Here is a 19,649-nt window from a genome sequence, read left to right as displayed (position 1 = left end):
GGCCAAAAAATGGCAAAGTAAGACAAACCAGATAAATACTTATCTTTAGAAAACACTGGTCAGGTAAATGAAGAGATCACAGAAAGGGGATGCCTGGGTGGCTCAGTCAGTTAAGTGTCAGACTCTTGATTTCCGCTCAGGTCAGGATCTCAAGGTCCTGGGATAGAGCTCAGCATTGGGCTCTGAGTTGTGCACAGTGCCCTCAGCAGGGAGCCTGCTTGGGATTCTCTCTCCCCCCTACCTCCACTCCTCCCCTATGCGCACATGCATGCACTTTCTCTAAAATAATTAAATAAATCTTATTTAAAAAGAGATCACAGAAAGGATAAATACCATTTCATTTTACTATGTAAGATGTTATATCCATTTACTACTGAGTGACAAGCTCATTAACCTACTCGATAATGCATAATTATGATTACCTTTCCTTCTAAATAGTTTATTTTAAAAAGGAGATGCTAAGACTACAAAACAAGGACGGTCAAATTAGGAAAGTTATTCTTTAGCTAAAATTAATATATTGTGCTGTTTTCAAATAGAATGGAAGTGGTGGACACTACTCTTCTTGCCACTTTTCTATCTGATGTAACCATTCTCAGGCATCTTGTTTGCACTTGCGGTTATATCTGGTGCATTTACCAGGTAACTGTAACTTACATAAGTTAGTCAAGCCACCTGGGAAACAAGAAAGCGATTTTACAATTTCAGGGCAGACTGCTCTCCCTTGTGTCCAACAGGCATGGCTACTTGAACTATTCTAGAAGACTTCAGCTGTATAGGTAGTGGTTCTAATCGAGAAACAAAGACTTCAAAAATGACTCATGTGTTGGCCTAACTTGAAAATAAAAATACAATACACTTACATCTGCACTATGCACAACCTAAGAGTGAATTCGTCTCTACTTTAGAATAAAGATATGCAGGAAAAATATTTTCCTCATTTTTTTCCCTTGGTTGCCTGTCCTAAGTCTCAAAGGAGTAATGTAGACAACACTTCGGGAAATGAAAGAGCCATTTGCTTGCTTCCTATGCCAGCTGGAATGTGAAAGCACCCCTAAGAGACAAGATGCCCCAATTTTTAGCAAAACTGTCTTTCTCTGGGTATGGAAAATTTAAAAAAAAAAACAAAAAAACAGTATCTCTTAGTAAACCCTGCATCAAAGCATGAGCTGAATGATCACTACTGAAACAACAGCCCTACTATTAGGTAATGGAGAAATTCACCTGTACAGGATTAAAAAGAATGAATTTTAGAGCAAAAAGTACTATTAATGCCTATCCAGATTCTACACTAGCAAAGCAAAACATTTTGACAGAAAAGGTAGCTGTGGACACAGAAACTAAAAAATAGTACTGATTTCAAAAAGAGTGCCATAATGAATCCTTCTATGCCTAGCACTTCAATATGGAAGAATTACAAGGAAAACACTGTTTTAACCACAGAAAAATACTTGACAATGAGTTAAGATCCATTTAGCCTTCACCACATTACCCCAAATGGACTTCAATTAGTCCTTATTCTTCACCTCCTTGCAATATCTGCTGTAGCCCACCACTATTCCTCTTTGAGTTTTTCCTTGCATGGCTTTCACAATAATGAAACTTAGAAAAAAATTTCCCTTAACTCTGTTCCTCTTCTCATTTTTAAATTCTCCTATCTCTAAATGGAGGCATTGTACTTTTGGGCTGTCCCACCTCCCCCTTGATGAATTCATGTAATGTCATATTGATAGGATTTTTTCTTCAGTTGAATGTGCACACTAATTTATATTTTCAGCCCTCTCTTCTTTCCTGAGGGCTAATTTCACATTCTTACTGGGGTTAAAGAGAGGTCAAAGACAACTCCTAGGTTCCTACACTATTTGTTCTTTTTAAAGAGAATGCTATAAGCTTGATTACATGTCTTTCTATGCCACTTAGACTAAAATCCAAAAAGCTAAAAGAGAGGCTGATGACAGTATACATAATGAGAACAGCAAAAAATTAATGCTGACACCAAGAGAACAGAAAAATCACAAAAAAATAAAACCAAATGCTCAGTAATTTGGGACCATTTGGAAGATAAGCCAAAAAACCCAGTGATCTTTTTAACCCACTGAGAGAATTAATTATGTAAACCATATATAACTGCACTGTCCAATACAGTACCCATTAGCCACACATAGCTATTTACATTTAAGTTAATTAAAATGAAATTTAAAAATTTAGTTCCTGAGTCACACCAGCCACTTTGCAAGTGCTCAAAAGCCAGCAGCCAGCAGCTACCTTACTGGACAGCACAAATATTTTGATCAATGCAGAAAGTTCTATTGGACAAAGCTGCAGTGCTAATTCAACATTCACTGAGTATTCTCTATATAAGAGGCACTGTGCTAGGCACAGGAGTATATAGAGAGATGAGTAAGATAAGGCTCCTCTCGGCCCTCAAAAAGCAGATCATCCGTCTAGCAGAAGCAGCAGCTAAAAATATTTATAAGTACTAGCGTAGAGGTAATAAGATTAATTCCAGCCCAATTAACTAGGATTCCAGTGCTTTCACCTAGCACTTCTGTAGACTGGGCCTTGTTCGTCTGGTGTTATGATGGTACTCCAAGAAATGCTAAGACTCATACTACCTAGAAATCTCTGGGCTCAGAACCAGAGATGCTAAGCCCTAACCAGGATGTAAGCCCCATCTCTCTGGACTTGGTGCTTTACACTGTCGCCAACACTTGACGGAAAAAAATCTGTCTTGCTACTCTAATTCCCCGGTCCCTCCTAGAAGGCAGCTTTGCCTCATCTGTCACTTGGTTTGGAGCCTCCAGCATGTGCTATACTTAAGGTGACTGAGTGGCTGACAAAGTTTTAAGATATTACCAAAGAATTAGCCCTGCAATTGAGAACAAGTCTCAGGTACAAACGGTGCAAAAAGGAGGAGCAGTGCATTCTGTAAAGAAAGAGAAGTCTATGCAAGGTTCAGAGAGAGAAGCATAAAAGTTAACAGAAAGATGTGTGTCAAGCAGGGGGTTCATCACAACACAAAGGGGTAAAAGCAAGAGATGAGGATGGATGGAAGGCAACTGCTAAGAGCTTTAATGCTACCACCTAAGGAGTCTGGCCAGGATTGGCCTGTAAGTGACAGCCAGCCATTATTAAGAGGAATAGTCCAAGGACGAGATCTGTATTTTCAAAAGACAAACCTGAGTGAAAGGTGGATAGCAGTGGATAAAGGGGACCAATGTCTGAATGAAGACTTGGTTGAAGGTGGTGGGAGCTAATTTAGAGGAAATGGACTTGGGAGACACTAGATAAAATTGATCGGCTCTACTGACAGAATCTATCTGGCACAAAGGACTCCAATAAATGTTTGTTGCAAAAAAAAAAATTGTGAGGAAGGTAATAATCACTTAGTTCACACAGAAGGAAAATAAACAAAAACCACTTTGTTTTGTGAGAAACACAAAAATTTAAGGTAAAGACTGGCAGAAGAAACAGTGAAACAAACAAAAAAATAACAAAGAAATCATGAGGCAGTATTCCCATAGCCCGGAATATGACTTCCTAAGATAACTGAATGGCTTGTTCCCCATCTCCTTCAGATCCATATAAAAATGTCATTATCTTAGTGAGCTCTTCCCTGAACACAATATTTAAAACTGGCCAAGACAGGCATATTCTCCTAGCATTCTCTAACCCCCTCTCCTGCTTTATTTTTCTCTGGGGTACCTACCAACACCTACTATACTCTACTTTTTACTTACCTGTTTAATGTCATCTCCCTACTACTTAAATGTAAGCTCCATTTAAGGAGAGGAACTTTGTTTCATTCACCACTGTACACCAAAGCCTAAAACAATGCCTGGCATATAGCATTTGCTCAACAAATGTTGTTGATTGAGAGAATAATGCAAAGAAATAAAAAGGGCATGATTATTACATCAGACTAATAAATATAGATATAAAATGATACCTATCATGGAAATTTTATTATTTTGAGTATTAAAAAAAATCTGTATAACTGAACAGTCCTTTAAGTAAAAAAGACAAAATGTTTTCTTTAAATATGAGCTTAATATATATAATATATTCAAATATATGTAATTGATTGTAACAGTCTATTTACAGTCATAAAATAATGAGAGATTTTATAGCTTGAAAAATCATTCACCATACTTGATAGTTGCAAAAATCCTTTGTTAAGTAAAGGCAAGAAGCTGAAGTTAAAATGCCAGAATATTTGTATAATCACAGAAATTAGCATTAGGACATAGTAAAGAGGATATGCTGTAAGTAAGGTAATAATGGTCCAAAAGTTAGAGAAGTAAAAAACAATCCAAGAACACAAAAAGTCCACCTAGCTGGTAGCTTCAGGAAAATTACCAACCATCTTAAATCCCACTTTCCTTATGAATAAAATACCACTAACACTAGAACCTACCTACCTAATGGGCTTGTTCTGAGAATTCTCTTAGAGGATTAAACCTCCCGAGTAATAAGCTTTGTACAGTGCCTATTAGAGTTATGTATTCCTTTAATACACAACTATTCACAAAGAACTTACTATATACAAAAGGAACCATACTACATAATAGCTATAGTGACAAATGAAAGATAATGTATCAACTCTCACAGACTCTATCTATGGTCTACTGGGAAAGATAAATAAATACAAAGTGCGACAAGTTCTATGGAGGATGCTAATGAGTCCAGAGGCATAAACCAGAGAGCAAGGGACTTCAACTTTAGATATGGTCAGGAAGTATCTCTGTGGACAGAAAAAATAAGAAGGCATTAGCCATATAGAGAGGCACAGAAGTATACTAATAAGTGTTGCAAGCACAGGGATCGAAATATACAAAGACTCAGCCTAGCTGTGGAAAAGAGCTTGGAGCTTATTTGAGGAACTGCGAGGAACTCAGTATTACTGAAGCTTCATAAGTCAAATGAGAGAAGATCTCAGGGACAGGAAGGAGCCAGATGATGACTCTGAAGGACCATGGTAAGGTTTTGTGACTTTACTCTATGGGAATTTATTCTTCAATGGAAAGCTGCTGAAGTTTTCTGTTTTTCAGAGGGGAAAGATAATGCAATTTATGTCTTATAAACATCACTCAAGCTATTTTTGGAAATGTATTTGGGGAATGTGAATGGAAATGGAAGAATGAGTTCTAAGACTAATGCAGTAGTCCAGGAGAAAGAGATGATGCTTGCACCAGAGTAGTGGTATGGAGACAAAGAGCACTGATGGATTACAGATATATTTTGTAATGGACTAGATCTGAGGGTAAGGGAAAGGGAGAATTCAAATATGATTCCTAGATGTCTGACTTAAAGCAACTGCTTGGCTGATGGTGGCATAGTAAGTAACATACATTAAGTATTTAATTAATTGTAGCTATTCTTTGCCACTTTTATTCTAAATAAAAGAGAGATCTAACTGGTGAGTGTATAGCCAAAATTGCAAAAAAAAAAGGGGAAAAAAGCAATTAGTCAAGCTATGAGGAACAGCAGTGTCAATGCTATTGCCCACTGAAAACTATAAAAAACAGTAAAATACAAAACAAGCAAACCCGGCATTTTGAAGGCACAGAAGGACAATCAAGAGAACCAGGACATTAGGAGCCAAGAGCTCAGAGAGAAGGAAAACACGCTGAGATGTCTACTTTTTCGCCTTGGGTTATTTGCCAACTACCAGTACAGGGCATAAAGGCCAAGCAGAAAGCAGCATCCTGGAGTTTGCATCAGTCTCAGTGGACTGGGAAGACAGAAACTGGAATTCTGTACTTCCAAGGTAGCCAGGAATTGAGGATCTCAGATAAAACGGAATTTCAAAGAACAAGCCCAACATTCTGCTCAGTTTTTACCTCCCAGAAATGTGCTGAATCATAAACAACATGGACTGAAATACAGGAAAACCCAGCAAAAAGACTAAAAGAGACTAAAAACTTAAGCAGGCCTTTCATCAGCCTCGCAATACAGGGGACCCTTGAACAACATGGGAGTCGGGTGCTGATCTCTGAGCAGTCAAAAATCTGTATATAACTTCTGACTTCCCAAAAACTTTACTAACAGCCTACTGTTGACTAGAAGCCTTACCAATAATTTTTAAGTTAACAGTATTATGTATGTATTCAAACAAATAAAGTAAGCTAGAGAAAAGAAAATGTTATTAAGAAAATCACAGGAAGAAAAAATACATGTGTAAGTGGACCTGTGCAACTCAAACCTGTGTTGTTCAAGGGTCAACTGTACCTAAAATTGCCAAGGCTTATCAAAAAAGAAGCATCTTGGTAATTACTCCAAACTTTCAAGTGAGACCATAGAAGGGCTATGTACTCCAAGGCTATTTGAATTTCCTGATGGCCCAGAATTCAGCCTCATGTCATATCAATCACTGATGAATCAAAGTGACCTATGTTTTTCTAACTGCCTGCCAGAGAATATTAAAGCCTACCTGGAGAAAGATAACATCATTCAGATCCTCTATAATTTTTCATCACAATGTTAATAAAACATTACCAGGTGTCCTACAAAAAAGAATCAAATGATCAAAAACCAGGCAAGAGAAAAAGGCTCACAGGTAATCTAGGTATCAGAGTCATCAAACAGGAACATTACAATGATTAATACACTCAAGAAAACTGATGAAAACGTTGTGAGAACTTAAGCCTTTGTAAATTTGGGGCCTGAAATACAAAATACAAACCTGAAATCAAGAACTCAATAATTGGGTATAACTGGACATTGGACAGAGAAGATATGGTAAGTGAACTTGAAATAAGTAAAAAATATCCAAACTAATACAGAGTAGGGTGGGAGTAGAAACTATGAAATGACCTAACATACATATAACTATAGTCTCAGAAGGAAAGGAGAGAACTGGATAGAAACAATATTTAAAGAATAACAGCTAAGAGAACTCCCAAAGAAACAAAAGATAACAAGCCATAGACTCAAGATGCTCTACAAACTGTACAAAGAATTACAATAAGTCATACATAAGCATACAATAGTAAAATTGCTGAAAACCAAAGACAAAGATAAAATCTAAAACACAGCCAAAGGAAAACACGTTAACCTCAAAGAAGCAACAGTAAAACCAAAAGCAGTGGGAGCCAGAAGTCATAAAATAACTTGAAGGTGCAGAAAGAAGAGACCCCTTAAAAATGAAGGTAAAACAAATACATTTTTAAAGCATATGAAGACAGAGAATTTATCACCAGAAGACCTGCACTCAAAGTAATACTAAAGTTCCTTATATCAAAGGAAAATGACCCAGAAGTAAATACAATAAAACAGGAAGAAATGAAGGCTTCTAGAAACGGTAAACGTAAGGATAAAGTGAAATGAGTAATGGCTGTTTTAATAACAACATTGTTATTTCTACTACTACTACTAGTGTTACTATTATCTTAACAGCAACAATAATGATGTCTTTGGAGGTTTAAACTAAAACAAAGCATGGAAGAGAGAAATGGGATTCAAGTATTTAAGGCCTTTGCATTTTCCTGAAAATGGTAAAGGAAGTAACTGATGGCAGACTCAAGCCAAAGATGTAAAGGTTACCCATAAGGAAATAATAAAAGAATTTATAACAACAAGCTAAGAGTCAGGATATGAGGGGGAAAAACGTTTGATTAATCCAAAAGAAAGCAAGAAATGAGGGAGGATGTTAAAATGAATGACAGTACAAGTAGAAAACAAATTGTGAAATGGTCAACTTAATCCCCCAAAATGTATTAAGGCAATTAAATGTAGAACAACACAGATTACCAAGTTTAATAAAAAACAAAACCCAACTATATGATACTTGAAGAGATTCATCTTCATCTCTAAGGACAAAGAAAGGTTTTAAGTAAAAAGATGGGAAAAAGCCAAAAGAAAAGTACACTACATCCAAAAAAATAAGTTTTAAAACAAAGATTATTACTAGAGAATGACAGTAACAGGAAGATATAATTGTGTATTTATTTGCAGTCAATAACTTAGTCTCAAAATATATAAGGCAAAATTTCAGAGAATGAAGAGGACACAGTTGGAGATTTTAACGCACTTCTCTCAATTGAGTGAAAAAAAGAAAAAAGTAGCAATACAGTGGATTTAAACATGATTAATATAATTGACTTAAGTGACACTGAGCACAGCACACTCAAATATTCTAAAACTTGACCATAAACCAAGTGTCAATTAATTGCACACAAATAAAATCACAGAATAATCCTAGACCACAGTTGTATTAAACTGGATATCAACAACAAAAAATATAGCTAGAAAAAATCCCCAAATGTTTAGATATTATGTAATATATTTCTGGATAACCCATGGATCAAAGAAAAAACCACAAAGGTAATTCTAAAATATTCTGAGTTGAGTGATAAATAAAAATATGATATATCAAACTTGTGAGATCCAGCTAAAGTTGCTGGAAAAGTTGCTTTAGAGGGAAATTTCATAGACTTAAATACTTACATTTAAAAAAGAAGATAGATAGTTAATGATTTGAGTATCCATCTCAAGAAACTTGAAAAAGAACAGCAAATTTAAAAAAAAAAAAAAAGAACTAGGAGGAAAGAAAGAAAGCTAAAAGCAGAACCAATTAGAAAATAAAGAACATTTTAAATTTGAAAATTGGCTCTCTGAAAACTGATCAAGATAAAAAGGAAGCACAAATTACCAATAAGCAGATTTAAAAAGCAGGTATCATTAGATACTATGAACATCAAAATAAATAAATAAAAAGCATGTAAAATCATAAACCAAGTTGGAAAATTTAGATGAAATGGACAAATCTCTTGAAAAGCAAAACTTGTCAAAACCGACACAAAAGTAATAGAAACTATGAATAGTCATATATATATATATGAAATAGATTCAACAATCCCCACAAGTAAAATCCAGATGGCTTCACCAGTGAATTCTTTCAAACATTTATGAATGAAATAAAATTAATCTTCACAATCTTTTATTACAAAGAACAAAAAACATTTCCCAGCCTATTTTATGAAGACATCATACGTTTGATAACTAAATCTTTACTAGTCAATCTTTTTGATGAACAAAAATGCATACATTGTAAATGAAATGTAATGAAACGTATTAGTAGGATAATGCATAAAAAACAATTTAAGGTTATCCAGAAATTCAAGGATGTTTTAAACTTAATTAATATGTAACTCTCCTCCCCAAATTTTAACACATATCTAACAGACAGCAACTACATTCCTAAGAATTTTATCCTAAGAAAATAATCAGAGGTGCCTGGGTGGTTCAGTAGGTTAAGCGTCAGATCCCTGGTTTTTGCTCAGGTCATGATCTCAGGGTTGCAAGATCCAGCGGAACTGTGGGCTCCATGCTCAGGAAGTCTGCTTGGGATTCCCTCACTCTTCTTCTGCTCCTCCCCAATGGGCACATGTTCACACCAGCATGCTCTCTTCTCTCTCTCTCTCTCTCTACCCCCCTCTCAAATAAATAAATAAATCTTAAAAAAAAAAAAAAAAGAATCAAGCAAGGCATAGAGTTACGTTTTAAAACATGTATTACATAGGAACGCCTGGGTGGCTCAGTGTGTTAAGCCTCTGCCTTTGGCTTGGGTCATGGTTTCAGGGTCCTGGGATCACCAAACCCCACATTGGGCTCCCTGCTCAGTGGGGAGTCTGCTTCCCCCTCTCTCTGCTTGCCTCTCTGCCTACTTGTGATCTCTCTGTCAAATAAATAAAATCTTTTCTAAATAAATAAATAAATAAATATGCATTATACCATTGCTTATAATAGCTTTTAAATGCCCATGGGTATGGATTAGCTAAACAATTTATGTACATCTATCAGAATCAGTTCAAAATTATAATATGGTTCTATACTTATTTGTATGGATAGCTGTTCATGAATATACAACTAAATGAAAAAAGCAGCATATAGAAATAGGAATATTTCTAAGGCAAAAACACTAATTTCATATAAAAGTGAAAAAACTGAACATATGAGAATATTTTGTCTAGACACAATGAACTGCCATCTTAATTAAGTTCATAAACAAAAGATATAATGCCTAACTTAGACAATTTTCATCAGCAGAAAGAACATTTTCTTCTCAAAATCTAGTCATAGAAAATCGCACACATATATATTTTATTTACACCATTAAAAAATGCTACTGGGTTTGAATCAGTCAATAGAAAATCTGCACCACCCCCCCAAAAAATCTGCACCATACATAAGTAGCTAGAGTATAAAAACAAAAACAAAATACTCTGAAAGCACTGAATCCATTAAAAATCTGTGTTAGATATATAAAGCAATAATAGTTTCTACATCCAAAGTGGTACCTTTACAGAAAAAATTCTACTGTACTGTATTTTATTGTATATACATAAGATTCAGAGTTCCAACAAATTTAAAGAAAACTCCCCTTAATTCTAGCAATTAATAAGACAATCCATGCTCATTAAAATCATTCCAACCCAGAGATTACACAGTAGTTGGCAAAGGTACACAAAACAGGTGTCATCTCTACTCTACCAGGCTAGCTCAGACCAGCCAGTGGTGAATGCCTGGGGCAAGGTGTTGGTAAGGAATCTAAGGTATTCTGCCTCAGGGATATAGCTCAGGTATGGTAGGGGGAAAGAACTTCACATGTTTATCACTATTGCCATCAGACGCAAATTCCTATCAGGGCTCTGCTTTTTACTAGCTTCTTTGACCTCCTTATTCCCTCTAAACCTAGACTGTGAGAAAGTAAAACTCACCTCTGTTGATAATCACACTGTGGTGTTTCTAAAAGACACAGACAAGGCCAACAGAAGACCAACAGGCAACAAAAATTTCTCCCATCACCACACTAGAGTTCCAAAATGACTTAGATCTGCCCCAGTCCCTTTCATTTCTCCTGCCTCCTGAACAAAGACCACTGACAGATCCAATTACTAAACCCACCTCCACTTCATGGCCCATAGTCCACAATCCTGAGCTAGTTTCTACTTTGCCTGGTTTCTCATTAGAATCATTCAGCACAACCCAAACCCTACCCCCAACTTTTCGCATTTCCTGTTACTGAGGCTAGGCATGGTTTCTCAGGCGTGTGCTCTTCCTTGCTACCCCAAGTCATTAACCTTCTTTGTTTCACTACCACTGCATTCCTGGTGGTCTCCTCCTGGCAGGCACTTGCAGCTTCTTTCCCTATATACCAACTGTATTTATCCAGGGTCATGGTGAGGATTAAATAAAATGTTATTGTGTAAAATGCCAAGCAGTTGCCTAGTATAGCAGCAAGTGCACAACAAATACTACCTTCTCTCTCCTGTGCACTCAAAATAAAGCTGTGCATGTTAATTTTATTTTCTAAATCATCTACCTATCAAAATCTACACTACACTATCAAAAATCTACATTTCTGCAAAACACAGTTAAGAGCAAGAAAATAAGCCCTTCTAGTAAAGAGAACTCTAAGCAGCCAAAACAGACATGCTTAAGTCCATGAAACAATGATTATGCACTTTACTATAGAGCAACTCCTGAAAATCCTACTTGGACACCATTTGATGTTTTTAATATACTTTAATAAACTTTGAAATCTGCTTTCCACACCCACAGCAAATTAGAATTAGCAACTGTAAATAGCTAGAGAGGAATAGGTAGGCATACTGACCACAGAAAAATGTAACTGTTCAACAAGGCAGGAAACATTAAACCTAAATATCAAACACAAAAACTTAAAATGCTCAAAAACCTGAAGTCATCTTATAAAATTGCTTCTAAATTTTGTTTTGTTATTTTTTTAAATAATAAAACAATTTAGAGAGAGAGAAGTACATATGTAGGGGGGTGGTGCACAGAGGGAGAGGGAAAGAGAATCTCAAACAGACACTGGGCTGAGGGGAGCTTGACATGGGTTTTGATCTCAAGACCGTGAGATCATGACCTGAGCTGAAATCAAGAGTCAGATGCTTAACTGACTGAGCCACCCAGGCGCTCTTAAATTTTTTTTTATTGGACATACCAACTATAAAATACTTGAGCATATGCCTCCAATATATGTATATTCATTTGTAAATCATATTTTATGTATATTGTAAAACAAATACTAAAACAGAAATTAAAAGATTTTAATATTGTTTTAACTATTAACGATGTTAAATACTAATTTGTTTTGATCTTAAAATCACTCAAAATGCTACTGCTATTAACATTTTAAGTGAGAGCACTATTATTCAATATGTCTCTTTATTTTTTTAAAATCTTGCTTTCCTAATTTGTGAAGTTCAACGTACTTTGACATTTTAAAAACTGTTGTTTAAGTCATAACTGAAAAACTTAGTTCACAAAGATGCACCAATCTTTACAGAAGAATATATCACTTACTGGTTTACTAAATTATATCACTCTTCTAGTCTATCACCAAATATGCACAAGTTTTTGTTAGAAGTCAGTTAGCAGATGTCAGTGTTATGAAAATTTTATTTTTCCTGATGTCAGATATTTTTGCAAGCTCGGTAGAATGTGTTTCTAAGTTTCTAACAAATGGGTCCAAAGTCCAATGAAATTCTCTGTAAGATTTTTCAACAGACTGGAAATGTCTAAACATGTTTTCAAAATGTTCTCTCTATAACCTTAGTCTCTTCTGAAAAGCAGATACTTTCTCACTTGTTGACTAAAATGTCAATTTTGCCTTATAGAGACAACTTAGTGTTTGTTTTCTCAACAATATCTGCTAGGTAGCATAATATTGATAGCTTCTTGTCATCATGGAAAATATCGGCATCTATAATATTCCTCTTTTGTGAAATAAAAATGTGTAATTCAGCTTTGAGTTTTCTTTTTTTTCTTTTAGCAACTCTTTTAAATACTGACAGTGAACCTCTGCACCCCATCTCAATTCAAAGTATCATAGATTCTTTTAAAAAGCATTTTTTAAAGAACTATATAATATACTTTAACAGAAAAACCACAAAAACTTTGAGAAAGTCATGTGCTGCTGTTGGCCTCCACATTACAGAACTCACACAAGCTCCCTCAGCAAACCACACTCGTTGTAACCATCTGAATGTGGACCTAGAAAAGCCTCAAGGCCAATCCATATATTAATACAAAAGCTTAATTCCTCTGACTTTCTGGAGCATAAAATAAATAAATAGGAATTCTAATATTTTTATTCTCACGTCTCAATTGACTTGCCTCATGTCACTTTGTAAATTATTGACCCAGTGAAGGGGCATAAAGCTTCACAATCTATATTAGGTGCTCAGGATTTGAAGTTGTAGCTTATAGAATAGAACATATTAAGAAAATTAGAGCCATTAGTAACCAACCACTAATTTAAAAGAATTTCAAGATTTAATATTAAAAATACATTTTCCATATTCAAAGTAGTAACAGAAGCAGGCATCATACACTTCATATTTAACACCATAATCAGTAGTAGTAATAGGGAACAATATTTACTTTTTTACAATAAAGAGAATAATGCTCCATGAGTTAAGAAAATCACTCACTGGCTTTTAAATGTCTGTTTTAAAAATCATGGGAGATGTAATATAAGACAGATATCCATATAAATTTGACACTGTATAAGAAGAATCTCAAACACACTGACACAAAATGGTTCACACTGGAGGGCTAGAAATGAACTAAAAGCAATCTTCACAGGAGAGGGACATGAGCTGGAATAGGATTTAGAGGCAGAAAGCAAAAGGCATTCAAAGCTGAGGTAAACTGTCTTCTGTTTTCTTAATGAAAAATGTCTAATTCAGAACATCAAATGTAAGACATATTCAAGTAAAACAATTTAGAAGAACATGCCATTTGAGATATATTATTTATTAAACTGTTCATTGTCACATATTTACAAAGGTAAACATACTTATCTACCCTTTAGCTTCATAAAACTTCCCCACTTATATTTGAAATAAGAGCTCCAGCAAGAGAAAGAAAAATTAAAAGAAGCTATAAGTAAAGAGAATATCTGGGGCACTAGATCTTAATATACTCCTTCTTCAAAGTTAAAAATTTTCTTTTCTCTGGACCTTTTTCTAGCATGACATCATCCCCTGGCATACTCTACATCTGTCATTTTCCTTTAACTTGGAAAAGTGGTAAAAGTTCAATTTGAAAGGAAATTCATTTTAGTAATTTCCTGTCCACCAGAGGGCTCCCATATTTCTCCACAAATAAAAGAGATGTAACATTACCCCCCAAAAAATCATTAACCAATGAAAAAACTCAAATTATCATTATCTTATTAACCCCAGACTAAAAATTGTTGTATCTATTACAATTTCTACATTAATAGCTTAAAAAGATACAGGGCTTTTCTGTTTTATGAATTAAAATGTTTCAAATACCAAAATTGCTTTGCTAATATTCTCACACTGTCAATTTCTTTTTTACGTAGGGCTTTCAATTTTATAAATATCATAAAATATAATTTTAGTCCAAAACTCTAAATAGTAGCTCAGATGTTTTCTATAATACTCCTATAAATAATTTGTTTCTTGATAATTTTCCCAGCCCAGCAAACAAAATTACCACCTTATCTATCCAGGCTTAGGCCTTACCATTAACAGAAAGAGTAAACATTTTCTTTCAGAAAACCTATAGTCATTAGCATAATTATTCCTACAATTATTAACAATGAATACTGCCCCATCATGAATTATGATTTGGGCTGGAAAAAAAAATAAAGGAAATGAATCATTTAAATACAATGTACTACAATGATATTCTCTTCAGATATTTTTAGGGTTTTTTTTTTTCCACAAGTTATTATCCTGGAATGCTAGTATATCTTTTAGTTCAAACTCAATCATTTATAGCAAAAGAAAAACCAATATTTTATGTAAATACACTTATATATAGGACATATTTACAGATGTTAATTGCCAAATTACCAACTGTAAATTTTTTTAAAGAGCATAGCAATCCATTCACTAGGGGTGCCACTCCCCTCCAAAAAGATCAACTTGCTAAATTCAGGTTATAAAAAAAAAAAGACTCCTTATGGTAAACACAAAAACTTACTGAATGTTTAGAAACAAATTTGAAATGGGAGTTGTATTTACAAAACAAAAAAAGATGCTAGAATATCGGTTTTAAAGTCAGTCACAATCATTGCCATATGAAGACTTTACCAAAAACATCAATTGATTTAGCAATTACTGTAGCTCAACAATGAATTATCTCTAATGAAAAAATGACAGAGGTTGTAATTTCACTGCCCCACCTCATCTCCCAACTAGGATTTTCCTATACAAGGACAAGCACCATTAACATGTAAAAGAGCATAACATTTGTTTCTACATAGCACAGACTGTCACCATTAGAAACTTGAACATTTTACTGCACATTACAAAAATGTATGCATTCATACTTCCAAGAGTACATATCCTTATCAGTTAGGAGTTACGTTGCAAAAGAAATGTCAGCTTGTGGAAGGAGGTGGGGGTAGGGAAGCTAAGGTTGTTCAAGATTCAGAGTGCTGAAATGGTTCTTACTTTAAGTCATAAATGTAAATGCAAACTGTCAATTATTGACATGAAGACTTTAACAAAACAAAAAGCATTTAATCAACAACTTTTAACCATATTTATCATGTTATATTTCAAAAGTTGAGAACTACAGGCACTTATCAAATAAAGGTACTTTTTAAGCAAAAATGCGATATAAGTAAGAGCAAATGAAGGCTTAAGAGGTTGTGACATAGAAAAAAAACCTCAAGACTTCCAACAAGTTGAGCAGTTCGAAAATGAGACATTAAAAAATACTCAGAACAATCTAATCTGAGCTGTAGATTAGACATACTCTGAAACAGCATCATCAGGGCATTATATGTTTATTACATAATACTGCTTTGCCCTTGCATATCACCTTTAATCAAGGGATCTCAAAGCACCACCGAATCAAGGCCTTAAAATACAGTCTAAAACAGAAATAGTTATATTTTATAATTGTACCTATTAATATAACCTTGCCACTACTTCCCGTTCCCCTGATCCGAACATTAGCTTCCGAACCTTCTTCTGACTTGGAAATGGTATTCCCCAAATCATTTCAATTTGTAACTGATGCTACGCACATTCCAGCTTTTCTTCATCACTGGGCCTAAAGAAAGTAGTGGCACTGTTTTAAAGACACAAATCTATTTCATTACAATTTCTATGACAGAATAGAGTGAACATATCTTGCACCACCGACAATATAAAATGGAGACTTTAGAGAACAAATCTGTGCTGGAAGCGATTAGCCCCCAAAATACTCATCAGACAGGGGAAATAGCATTTTCCAACTCAGTCAACACACCCTTCCAGGCAACTTCAAGAATGGGGTAGAGGAAACCATGTCCAGCTTATCCTTAGTCAGGCAGGAGACTATTCTCCCATACCTCCTGGTGCACACCAGGAGGGAAGGGAAAAACTAAAGGGACAATTCACGAGTTTTAAGACTCAGGAAGGAGAGTGTAAGTTGCTGTGTGGCCACACAACAGAACACTGTGGTTCCTATACATTAAAATAGTACATCAAATGACAAATCAAACATAAGCAAAATGGCTTTAAACCAAGGTCAAAATATGCCATTTACAGCCAGTTAGGTTTGTTTTTAAGTCTGTAAATGAGGTTTGCTCCTACAGAAATTATCTGACATTTAAAAATTTAATCAGCCAAGTTCAATTTTGTTTTTTCACTGGAATACATGAACACTCAAATGCTAATGTTAACTTCAATTCTTTAGAGATCGTCCTGTTAATTGCATTATGTTTGCCCCTAGGACTGCAAAGTGTAATTTCAACTCACAAATTCACCACCTCCCCTCACTGTAAGCCTACAGGGTTCTGTTAGCCAACAGACTCAGAACATTAACAAACATTAACCTTTAGAAACAGAAAGAAAAGCATCAATAAACAAAAGTACTTTTTGTTTCAAGTTCTCAACATTCAAAGATCAAGGCTCAATACTGTGTTTTATTAGCTTTTAAAAGTCCAGTGATGTAATACTACTAAATATCTGGTACCAAAAGTCCTGGAAATTCGTAAGTACCAATAGACGGTCAGTCTAGATTTCCGAAAATTCCAAAACATCTCAATATTTCTGTTGCCATAGTTGTTCACCCAGATATTTCAAAAAGCTCACAGCAAATTCTAGCAGACTTTTTCTTGAAGACATACACGTCCGTTTTCTTGAAAATATCAAGTTTGTCTCTACTGCATTAATGATCTCTTCAGTGTCAAAGAACAAGATTCCAGTTTCCCTGCCTACCTCTGTATGTAGTAGGGACACCCGTCCTCAGCTCTGCCTCCTGTCACTGATGTTTTCAGAAGCTTTACAAATGTTCAAAGATTTCTGGAAAAGAGGGAGATATTTTCTCCACTTCGACCTACACTGCCACATTTGCCCTACTTCTCCATTGTCTCTGATGATTTAGAAAACACAACCAAATGAGAAAAGCCATATTAAAAGCGGTACTTCCTAAGAGGGGGAACCAGAACCTCCTCCAACTTCTCCAAATCTCCCAGCACCGTGGCTTTTCAACAGTCCCCTGCAAACCTTCACCCCACGCCTGCATCCTTTCTGATTAAATAAGATTGGAAACCACAATTAAATCAAAGAATGTCGTAACTTATCTTTCACTTACCATATCTGCCGGGACATTACTGGACATCTTGCCGTTTGATATACACCCAGAGATGTTTACCGGGGGCAAAAACAAAAACAAAAAACCCCAACAACAACAACAAACAAAAAGGAGAACTCTTCAAGGTACAGCAATCAACCTTAACGATCTTGATTGGTTCGTGATGTGCCTTCCAAAAAATAAGTTATTTCGGAGCCAAAGTGCCGGCCTGACCGAGGTTCCGAGCGAAGAGAACAATCCCCAGGAGCTGTGTGGCCGAAACCGGAGAGGAACTCCCGGGACGGTAGCAGCGGCGGCAGCAGCAGCAGCCCCCGTCGTCGTCAGCGGCAGCAGCAGCCCCAGGACCGGCCGCACCAGGTAGACCCAGCCGAGTGACACACGGACATGGAGCGGGGTGGGAGGGGGTTAAATCCGCCTTCCTCCTTTCCCAGCCCGCCAGTGATTCACACTTGCTCCCGAGTCAAGTCCTCATTAAGCAGGAGGAAAATGCCCCAGCGTGGATGTACACAGATAACTATGTGGCTACACATGGACGCGTGAGCAGTGAGTGGCGGCCGCGCTGGAGCCGGCGGACGGCGCGGGGAAACAGCTCAACTCGCGCTGCCGGGGCTGGAAGCCGGGCCGCGGAAACCCGCGCTCAAGGGCATTTAACTACTTGGGAGCCGAAGCGAAAGCCCGGGGCGGCGAGCGCGGGGCGCGGGGCGTTCGGGCCGGGTGGGAGACCCCACGGCCCCTTGGGGCTCAGGCCGCGGGCGCCTTCGGGCAGCGTCGGGTCTCGGGGCGCATCGTCTCCGGTTTCTCGGCGCTCCTCTCTTGCCTCCGCCTCCCCCCCGCCGCCACCTTCCCCTCCCCTCCGACGCCGACTTCGGCTGGTCCCCGGAAGAGGCCGGGTCCTCCCTCTCCTCAGCCCGGGAATGGTTTCCTCTTGGAGCTTTGTCTCTCCTTCTCCTCCACTTTTCAGTCCCAAACGCCGCAGCCGCCTCCTGTCATCGCCTCTCAAGCCAACATGGCGGCGGCGGCGGCAGCTGCCTGAGCGAGCGCAAGTCGGGGACACGGGGAGAGCACGGCCCCTCCTCACTGCCGCCGCCACCGCCCCCGCCTCTCCTCCCCACTGCTCGGACACCCAGTGCGTCACTACGGAGACCACCCTCGAGCATGATGGGAAGTGTAGTCTACGTCGTGGCGGGGGGGCGGCCTAACGCGTCCTAGCTGGACTCCCTAGCCACGCCCCTCTTAGCAACAGTTGCTAGGAAAGGAAAGCTTGCTTTAGCCAAGCTGCCACCTAGGAGCTAGGTGATACCTGCTACCAGCAGTGCTGTGAGCGTGCGAATTATTTGGAGAAAATCATTCTGCACAGAGAAATTCCCTCATGCGCAATATACACACAGACTGAAAATACGGTTTACCTCCAAGCAGAATCATTCATTTTAATGACAGCACGCTCTCCACATCCTGCAATCGCAAAGCATTTTGTATAGTGATTTCATCTAGGTCTTTTCAACATTACATTTGGAGGATCAGAAGCAATCATTGATTTCCAATAAGGTCATAGAAGTTCAACAGGAACAAGGATCTCATTAAGGAGGGAGAATGTTTGAACATGTGTTTCTTGAAGACCTAGGTCCATAAAGCTACAATCTAGTTAATTGAAATTACCAAAAACTGTATTAGGTACAATAGTATATCAGGCCAAATCTATATCAGGAAATAGCTGCTACAAGCTACATGGGGATTCACCAGTTTACCAGGCTAGCCCCTAAATTCTATGTAACTCAAAATGTAATAATAATAAAAAATCCTACACACCCACAGTGATTAGCAAATAGCACAAAATCATACCATTAGTGAGACTATATTTAGATGAAGAATATGTCTATTCCAAATTTAGAAACAAAATTCAGAATCCACCAATGTCTAATTGAATCCATATTCAGATCTCGCAGGGCTTTGGCAGAATATTTTAGCAAGGGCAGTCTCAAGACACCTGTATGAGAATGCCAACGGATTTAGACTCTGAAAGCCAACCTACAGCTATGTGACCTCATATGTAAAAC

At 37.1% G+C, this 19,649-nt stretch overlaps 1 protein-coding gene across 1 annotated transcript in view; it reads right to left on the bottom strand.

The window, feature by feature from the left end:
• The window catches only part of UBL3 (ubiquitin like 3), a 64,336-nt gene extending 45,646 nt beyond the window's left edge, over positions 1–18,690 (bottom strand). The window contains exon 1 of the mRNA XM_080798929.1: positions 17,596–18,690. Coding sequence (XP_080655055.1) covers positions 17,596–17,622 — 27 coding nt within the window. The 5' untranslated portion in view covers positions 17,623–18,690. The remainder of the gene's footprint in view (positions 1–17,595) is intronic.
• Between the last annotated feature and the right edge of the window lie 959 nt (positions 18,691–19,649).

This window comes from Martes martes (genome assembly GCF_963455335.1).
Source record: "Martes martes genome assembly, chromosome: 3".
NCBI lineage: Eukaryota > Metazoa > Chordata > Mammalia > Carnivora > Mustelidae > Martes > Martes martes.
This window is presented reverse-complemented; position numbering and strand designations above follow the sequence as displayed.